Source organism: Gigantopelta aegis, chromosome 3 (assembly GCF_016097555.1).
Source record: "Gigantopelta aegis isolate Gae_Host chromosome 3, Gae_host_genome, whole genome shotgun sequence".
Classification (NCBI taxonomy): Eukaryota; Metazoa; Mollusca; class Gastropoda; order Neomphalida; family Peltospiridae; genus Gigantopelta; species Gigantopelta aegis.
This window is the reverse complement of record NC_054701.1, coordinates 13755225-13764368: the sequence shown is the minus strand read 5'-3', so window position 1 is coordinate 13764368 and position 9144 is coordinate 13755225. Positions and strand designations below refer to the sequence as shown.

The 9144-nt window shown below is 39.5% G+C and overlaps 1 protein-coding gene across 1 annotated transcript; it reads right to left on the bottom strand.

The window, feature by feature from the left end:
* Positions 1 to 247: 247 nt before the first annotated feature.
* LOC121369488 (alpha-L-fucosidase-like) lies at positions 248 to 8818 on the bottom strand. The gene is made up of 8 exons (XM_041494594.1): positions 8456 to 8818; positions 7297 to 7403; positions 6826 to 6956; positions 5507 to 5640; positions 3937 to 4034; positions 2648 to 2780; positions 1903 to 2073; positions 248 to 1354 (listed from the first exon to the last, which is right to left on the bottom strand). The coding sequence occupies exons 1-8, from the start codon at positions 8800 to 8802 to the stop codon at positions 1102 to 1104; spliced, it is 1374 nt and encodes a 457-aa protein (XP_041350528.1). The 5' UTR covers positions 8803 to 8818; the 3' UTR covers positions 248 to 1101.
* Positions 8819 to 9144: the final 326 nt, after the last annotated feature.

Here is a 9144-nt window from a genome sequence, read left to right as displayed (position 1 = left end):
GAACAAGAAATAGCCCAATGGGCCCATTGACAGGGATCGATCCTAAATCGACCGTGCATCAGGCGAGCGCTTTACCACTGGGCTACGTCCTGTATTTAGCACGAACAATCTAGAGAACAAACCCGTTGCCGTATATACGAGTTTATGATGTCACCAGACAATTTCAGATTGATATATTGGTTTAATTAAAACCTGCATTATAACCAGCATCTTGATTTTATTTAACACATGAAACAAACATGGCAAATATAATAACGTATTTTATTTCTGACAAAGTGGTAAAATTAAAAAGTTACTATTTTTAGGCATATTAATTCTGTCTGTTTATGTACAATAATAGTTCATTTACCTAATGGATGACAGAAAAATAATCCATCATATACCGTACAGTTATATGGGATATAAAAAGTTTCGACCCTGGTTAAAATTTCCACCTCCTCGGGTGTACATTTTCTATCCAACATGGTCGCATATGATGGGCCCAACAAAAGTTCGCATCTCCTAAATTAAATTATAGGACTAGAACTCTGTGTAAAATTAGTCAATCGTTATGAAAGTTAAACTTGATCTGTATCAGAACACGATTAAGCTATATACAAAATTTCATCTTAATGTCTTCAGGCATTGCAAAACAAAGTCTGGATTACAAATTTTCATATCTAAATATGTTCAAAGGCAATAACTCTGTGAAAATAACTAAATTGCCACAAACGTCAAACTTGATCTATAACAGAACATAAAGCTATATACAAAATTTCAGCTTAATATACGGAAGCATTGCAAAAACAAAGTCTGAATAACAAATTTTAGGACCGCCTAAGTTCAAGGGACATAACTCTGTCAAAAATGGGTCAACAGCCATAAAAGTCAAACGTGATCTGTATCTGTACATTGTACACAAAATTTCAGGTCAGTATCTCGAGACATTGTGGAATAAAAAAAACATCCGGAAAACTATATGTGGGACAGACAGACGGACAGACAGATAGACAGAAGGACAGAATTGAAACCTATAGTCCCCTCCAGTTGAAAATGGGTTTGTAACTTGGTGACAGAGAAAACGTTTCAACACATGACAGTAATATTTTGATGATGTGAATTTCAGTTGACGATGTTAGTGATTTTAAACGTCCACGCCCACTGACATGGCATGTCGTCCATGTAAATAAATGGAATTTCAAGTTCAATGCCACTGGAAACATGTTTCTTGTAACTAATGTTTCCATGGTAACCTAGAAGAGTGACTTTGGTGTCGGCTGAAACCCGAGGTGCTCCTAGAACAAGACTCGATCTGGGCCACATCAAAGATATTGCATAAACAGTGGTACTGGCGGCACCTTTCTTTGAGGTGTACCTGCAAAATAAAAACATATATAGTAAAGTCACAGAGACTCATAATTCAGTCTGGACTCTTAAAACCAACGTAGACAGTGTCTCAGGAAAATGACTGACTGACATGTCATGACTTAAGTAACAGCATGTTTTCTGCCGTTTGTCCATCAAACAGATTGGTGTACCAGGTTTCTTTAACATTCAGTATATGAGTGTGAGTGTCTGTGTGTGTGTGTGTGTGTGTGTGTGTGTGTGTGAGAGAGAGAGAGTGTGTGTGTGTGTGAGTGTGTGTGTGTGTGTGAGAGAGAGAGAGAGAGAGAGAGAGAGAGAGAGAGAGAGAGAGAGAGAGAGAGAGAGAGAAATAGAGATAGAAGTGACTATATACATGGCGGCCGTATATATATCCTCAGAGAAAGTGTGTGTATGTGTGTCTTTATGTGCCTGTGCACGCGTGTGTGTGCGTGTGTGTGTGTGTGTTTGTGTCGGGTGGGGTGTTCTGTGTATGACTGCGTGTGCGTGTGTGTGTGTACTTATGTAATTATCACACACGGTACATTTGTTTCTACTCACCACACAGTTCCAGTGACAGTGTCGTTCTGGTAGGTCCACGGTTTAGAGGAGTAGATCGCCTCTCCATTGACAGCCAGCCAGCCACCCAGTTGACGTAGACGTTCCTCAAAGAGCGGGATGATGCGACCAGACTTCGTGGGGCCGACGTTCACAAGCATGTTGCCACCGCAGCTACACATATCGAAAACACTGAATTTACTGTGCTGCTGTAGCTATCATGACATCACAGGGAATTTGTAACTGGGAATCTTACACATATTAATAATGATTAATACACTCACTCACTCACTGTCTCTGTCTCTCTGTCCCATGTAGTGGCGACAGCGGGTTTCCTCTCAAGATCTGTGTGGTCCTTAACCATATGTCTGACGCCATATAACCATAAATAAAATGTGTTGAGTGCGTCGTTAAATAAAAACTTTCTTTCTTTCTTTCTCTCCCTCTCTCTCTGTCTGTCTGTCTGTCTGTCTCTCTCTCTGCTCTGCGTCTCTCTCTCTCTCTCTCTCTCTCTCTCTCTCTCTCTCTCTCTCTCTCTCTCTCTCTCTCTCTCTCTCTCTCTCTCTCTCTCTCTCTCTCTCTCTCTCTCTCCTCACCACGTAATCCAATTACAAGAGGTTTTTTGTTCTTAAATTGAATGTCAGTCATTTCATAACCACTTAGTAGAAGATGACACATTGAAAATACTATAATGCGCCTGTTGTATGTTCATAACACTAAGACAAGTATGATTGGAAAATGATTGTACCTGACAGTGATGACAAACGTCTTTATAAGTTCTGTCATGTTGAGCATATCATTCAGAGTGGCCTCCCTTCTGTATCCCCACGACTGCTTATCAATTGTCATGGCATTCTCCCATTTTCGCTTCTGGAGTTTTCCTAAAAAAAAGTACATTATATCATTACCATCAACATCGCCATAATCGTCATCAGTATATTTCATCACCGCCATCACCACCATGATAACGACATCTTCTTCTTCTTCTTCTTCTTCAGCAGCAGCAGCATAAGCAGCAGCAGAGCAATTTTCATTATCATCAATATAATTATATCATCATCATCATCATCATCAAAAGTCTTGGTATTTTCATATTTGTATTAGATGTGCCAAATTAAATACAATTACTGCCTTTTCATTGTAATGTGGCTTATTACAACAACATGCTTAAACTACCCCTTTGACGACAGCAGACGACTGCATATCCAGATTAATAACACCCAGTACAGCTGGAGCAACAACACATCTCTACCTATTGGGTGTAGTGTTTAGGGCCGTACCTAGTCTAAAATAATTAGAGTGGCAGTACAAAAAGAATCAGGTATAATCATTCTAGGTAGACTGGGGGCAGGATTTAGATCAGTCGGCTGAGAGGATCGTTTTTTTTCGTTCCAACCAGTGCACCACAACTGGTCAAAGGCCGTGGTATGTGCTTTCCTGTCTGTGGGAACGTGCATATAAAAGATCCCTTGCTGCATTAGGAAAATTACCAAATGTTTGATATCCAATACGCGATTATTAATAAATACATGTGCTCTAGTGGTGTCGTTAAACAAAAAACCTTTTAACGTTTTCCAAGTAGACAAAGAGGGCACTTTTTCGTATTTTCTGAGGGTGCATCTGTCCCCGTTTCGAACCCACTAAGTACGATCCCGTTCTTAGATTTGAATTAAGTCTTGGATCCAAAACACACTGAAGCTGGGTCTGGATCTGGCGAGTCTGGCGCTGCTGATATATAGAGCATGTTCTTTGTCGCCTTTGCCAGTTACCACCAGCACAGACGCCGTATGTTTTGTTACATTCGATTCGGTATGTTTCCTTGTCGAGTGGTAGCATACTCACCACGGTCCGTGCTTATAAAACCTTTAGAGTCCAAACTCAATATCTTATGATATTACACGTATGTCATTTGTACGGCGTTGTCATGATGTTGAAGTCTTAGACTCTATTGGAGTCTTGAGTCTAGACTCTAAACGTTTTATAAGCACCAGACCTGACCTAGAGCCAGACACAACTCCGGTGTGTTTTGGGCATTACCTGGGTTGTACCGGTCTTGGCAGGTAAGGAATCCTCCGTGGTGACACATTACCCCGCTCCCCCATCTGTCATTAGTCACAACTGTTTCTTTGACTGGACTGTAAACAGAGAAGATTATATGTCTTAAATAACGACAACGGTAGATCAATTTCATAAAGAGAAAACTATGTTTTTCCTCTTTTACCTATAATCTGTATCAAAGTAAAGTAAAGTTTGTTTTATTTAACGACGCCACTGGAGCACATTGATTTTTTATCTTATCATCAGCTATTGGACGTCAAACATATGGTCATTCTGACACTGTGTTTTAGAGGAAACCGGCTGTCGCCACATAGGCTACTCTTTTCACGACAGGCAGCAAGGGATCTTTTATTTGCGCTTCCCACAGACAGGATATCACAAACCATAGCCTTTGTTGAACCAGTTATGGATGACTGGTCGGTGCAAGTGGTTTACACCTACCCATTGAGCCTTGCGGAGCACTCACTCAGGGTTTGGAGTCGGTATCTGGATTAAAAATCCCATGCCTCGACTGGGATCCGAACCCAGTACCTACCAGCCAATCTGTATCAAGTCTGTTCACATGTTATATTATGCTGTTATATATAACTTTAATTTGTTTTATTTAAAAAAAAAAATCGGGGGTAATGAACTAGTAACACTTAAATTTCTTTGCTGCAGTTTTAAAGATGTTATCGACTAATAAAATATTTCTACGATTAAACTTACATATTAAATATATTTTCTGGTTTAGAATAATAATGTTTGTATATTCAACGTGTTTCTGATCGTTCTAATATCTGTACTAGATTAAATTTCATTTTATTTCCTGAAATATGTTTTTTCATACGTACGAAATTATTTGAAGACAAAGTCCAGATTCGACTACTTACAAATATTAAGACGACCAGAAACACATTGAATATACAGACACTGTTATTCTAAACAAGAAAATATATTTAATTTTATTATTATTATTATTTGTTTATTTTATTTATATCTATATATTGTAATATCAATAATTATAAAGTACACAGTTGCAACTGAAATTTTCTGATTAATTATATTTTACAGTATACCTCTATTCTGTTACATCGCAGAATGCATCTATATTGTTAATACACATATCTCTATAATGTAATGTAATATCATGTATTTATATTATTAATACACATATCTTTATAATGTAATGCCATGTACTGTATTTGTATTTGTATTCATATATGTACCAAGCAATGTATTCCTATTATTTGTATCCTCCTGTTAACCATCTTGTCAAAATCAGAATATGTATGTTCCTCTTACGCCGTTGCATAACGGCCTGAGTGTAATAAAGTTCTGTTCTGTTCTGTTCTGTTCTGTTCTGTTCTGCAAGTACACACCTTCCACTTGGCAAGGCGATCAAAACACACGACCACTTTACATCAAAATAAATTGCGATAATCCATCATCAAAACTGATCACCATTGTCTGTTACATACTGACCTTAGTCATGGCTTAATTTCAAATTTAAATACATTATAAGTACATATAGATTATATAAATTGAATTGAATAACAGCTGATCACACCTTGAGTTGTACAACCATGCGATGAAATCACGTGACTTCCAGTACGTATCCAACGCTTCCCAGTCCCCATCAGACCAGACGATTTCCGGTTTGTAGCGATTTACAAGCTCGTATAGTTCTGGCATTGTTTTCTCCTGAAATACACATTGAGGTCAACTCTATTTTAACTTGTATAAATAACAAAACCACTAGCACATCTAAACTCGTGTCTCGCTACATAATAGGGTTCGTGGATACATAGGAATAACATTTGTCTTTGGAAAAGGTCATGGTCGAACGTTTATAGCGTAGCGGTATATTCCTATAAAATGTTGTACATTGTATGGTACATGTGGTCGAAACATATTAATTTCTTTACAAACAGTGTGTTCTTGGTTGTCCTAATGTTTATAGAAGCTGAATTGACCATTTGACACGCAAATAGTAGATAATCACACCACAGACGCAGGAGTCGCCGTCGCCGGTAGTTTAGCCGTCTAATTTCAGGTTTTTCTTTAGAACTAGGTGGGCAGTTGTCTATAGGAGATTCTTTACAGGACGTTGCATCTTTCCTGCCCTTCCTGTTGGGGGACTGCCACTCCTAACACTGGTTTAACCTGTGCCACATTTAGCGAACACTTTATACATTTTCAGTTCTTGTTAACTTGATTTTCGTGGTTTTATCCTATCGATGTTCAAGCACGCTGTGCTTGGCACACGCATCACCTATTTCAGCTTCCTGTTCAGAGCAATGAGTTAATAACTAGTTGCCATTTGCGTAGCCTGTATTTTATTTTGGGCGTCACCCAAAGTTGGATGGGGGTGGGGGTGAGTTCTCATTGTCTTGTAAGTCGTGATGTGGGCCTAAAGGCAAATAAAAGTCTAGGTAGTGTGAGAAAACGAGGTGTTATGGACCCCTTTCTACGCCAGTCTTGGTTGCTAGATTAGTGAAACAGAAGTCCAAGTAACCCATTTCGTATATGCGTAACCCGTCATGGCCGTGGAAATGATGCCCTAAATTAAATGTGCGAATGGAAAATGTATTACTCAAAACGCACGATCCAAAGCGCGAACTAAACTATCGTTCTTGAAATTTTCAAATGCCAGTTTTCGTAAATCTCCTCATCCTCATTGACGAAGAATGCGATTTGATAAGGCATGATGGAATCCAGTAACACATTATTCACAAGCCACAGATAGTATCAATGTTTTAACAATACTTTGCCACCATAATTCGTGACATAATTTCGGCAAAATATTCCTTGGAATCTCTCTTCTGCTGGAAGGTACGAATTTGAATTTGCAAAATGTTCAATGAAACTAAAGGGAACATGAAATACCTGAACAAAATAATCTGTGGTGAAGTTGTTTTGCTTGTCTCTCAAGTAGAGTGGATGAAACCATTCAAACAGCGAGTGATACAGACCGAAGTGGATGTCAGTTCTGCTGCGGATAGCCGCGGCGAGCTCCCCTACAGAAAGAAAACAGTACAAAACGGAGTAGACGAACACAGGTATACATGTCAAAATGAACGAATGAATGAATGTTTAACGACACCCCCGCACGAAAAATGCATCAGTTATGCAGGCATGTGTGCAAGAATTTATGCAAGGGGAGGGATCTAGACTGTAGTGAGCGATGTTTATACGGGGGCGATTGATTCATTCTCCCCAAGAAAATTTTGAAAACAAAACGAAAATTTGCTTGATCGGGAGGGGATCGACCTCCGACCCTCATGCGCACGCGCTTGCTATTGGGTGTGAACAGAAGGGGTTTTGTTGTTTTTAAAGCAGAGGCTAGTGGTAACTTACCCACAATATCTCGTTTCGGACCCACGTCCATGGAGTTCCAGTTGAAGGAAACCTTTGAGGGCCAGTTGCAGAAACCTTCATGGTGTTTACTGGTCAGCACCACGTACCTGCAGTAGAAATTAATGTGTAAAACCCCGTTATATTTTCACTAGATGTATTTTTAGTTTGAATGCGTATATATATTACGAAGGAAAGTAAACTGAACAAACTTAAAGTTTGTTTTGTTTAACGACACCCCTAGAGCAAGTTAATTTATTGGATGTAATTTGGTAATTTTGATATACAGTATTAGATAGAAAACCCGCTACGTTTCCATTAGCAGCAACGGATCTTTTATATGCACCTTCCCACTGACAGGACAGCACATACCTCAACCTTTGCACTGGTTGGGACAGGGAATATCCCAATCAAACTGGATCAACTGGGGTGGTTCAATCCTACGACGCAAGTACCTCAGGCGAGCGCGTAGCCCAGTAGTAAAGCGCTCGCTTAATGAGCGGTTGGTCTGGGATCGATCCCCGTCGGTGGACCCATTAGGCTATTTCTCGTCACAGCCATTTCTTCACGACTGGTATATCAAAGGCCGTGGTATGTGCTATTCTGTCTGTGGGATGGTGCATATAAAAGATCCCTTGCTACTAATGGAAACATGTAATGGATTTCCTTTCTATGACTGTGCCAAATGACTATGTTTGACATTCAATAGCCGATGATTAATAAATCAATGTGCTCTAGTGGTGTCGTTAAACAAAAACACACACATACAAACACACACACACACACACACACACACACACACACAGATACACACGTCCCTACTACCTCCAGATGTTTACAAAGTTGCCAGAGTTCCTTCCCTTTATAAATTCCAATTTTAAAAGCAAAAAATTAAAATTAATGAAAATACATTTTAAATAATAATAGTAACAATGATGATAATAATGATGGTGATGATGGTGATGATTTTGATGATGATGATGATGTTGTTTTTGTTCGGGTATATGTTTTTATGTGTGGGGTTTATTATTATTATTATTAATATTATTATTATTATTATTATTATTATTATTATTATTATTATTATTATTATTTGAGTAGTAGTAGTTAACATGCTAGCTAAGAGATCACGTGTAGACGTCGGGGTGTCTGTCGCACTCACCTCGCACCGGATGCTTTGAATAGCTCGGCCCACCGGTTCGCGTTAAAAAACTCCGCTGTAAACTGGGCTGCGAAGTCGGCGTACGTCCATCCGGGTTTGTAGTTTTCAGCCATGAATTTCAGGGTGTTGTTGTACTTGGCCCCTTGCCAGTCCCACCAGAACCACTCAGAGCGGAAACTAGGCACTGAAAACACGCCCCAGTGAATAAAGATCCCTAGTTTGGATTCGTCGTACCAAGCAGGGAGTGGTCTCGAGTCTATAGACGGCCATGTTGGCTGATATTGTGAAGATGCAGCAGAAATACAAAAAAATGTGACAATACTAAATAAGATAGACGCCATCTTCATGTCATGTGATCGATATGGTCACATGATATTGTAACATGATACAAAGTTGACAACTAACTTCGGTGACGCGTTAAAAAAATAATAACTTCAGGTGGTATGTATGTACTGTCCAGTCCATGTTAAAGTGCATATAAAAGATCACTTGCTTCACTTTCGGGAGAAGCTAATGTGACTCTTAAGATCTCTCGCTCCCCCCCCCTCCCTCTCTCTCTCTCTCTCCCTCCCTCCCTCCCTCTCTCTCTCTCTCTCTCTCTCTCTCTCTCTCTCTCTCTCTCTCTCTCTCTCTCTCTCTCTCTCTCTCTCTCTCTCTCTCTCTCTCTCTCTCTCTCTCTCTCTCTCTCG

Bases quoted from the DNA above. Each gene is read 5' to 3' on its own strand.
- LOC121369488 (XM_041494594.1), bottom strand. From the start codon at position 8,802: ATGAAGATGGCGTCTATCTTATTTAGTATTGTCACATTTTTTTGTATT. The intron at 6,957-7,296 runs GTAAGTTACCAC...TTCTTTCTGTAG, and splicing joins TCCGAAACGAGATATTGTGG to GGGAGCTCGCCGCGGCTATC. The intron at 1,355-1,902 runs GTGAGTAGAAAC...TTTATTTTGCAG, and splicing joins ACTGTCACTGGAACTGTGTG to GTACACCTCAAAGAAAGGTG.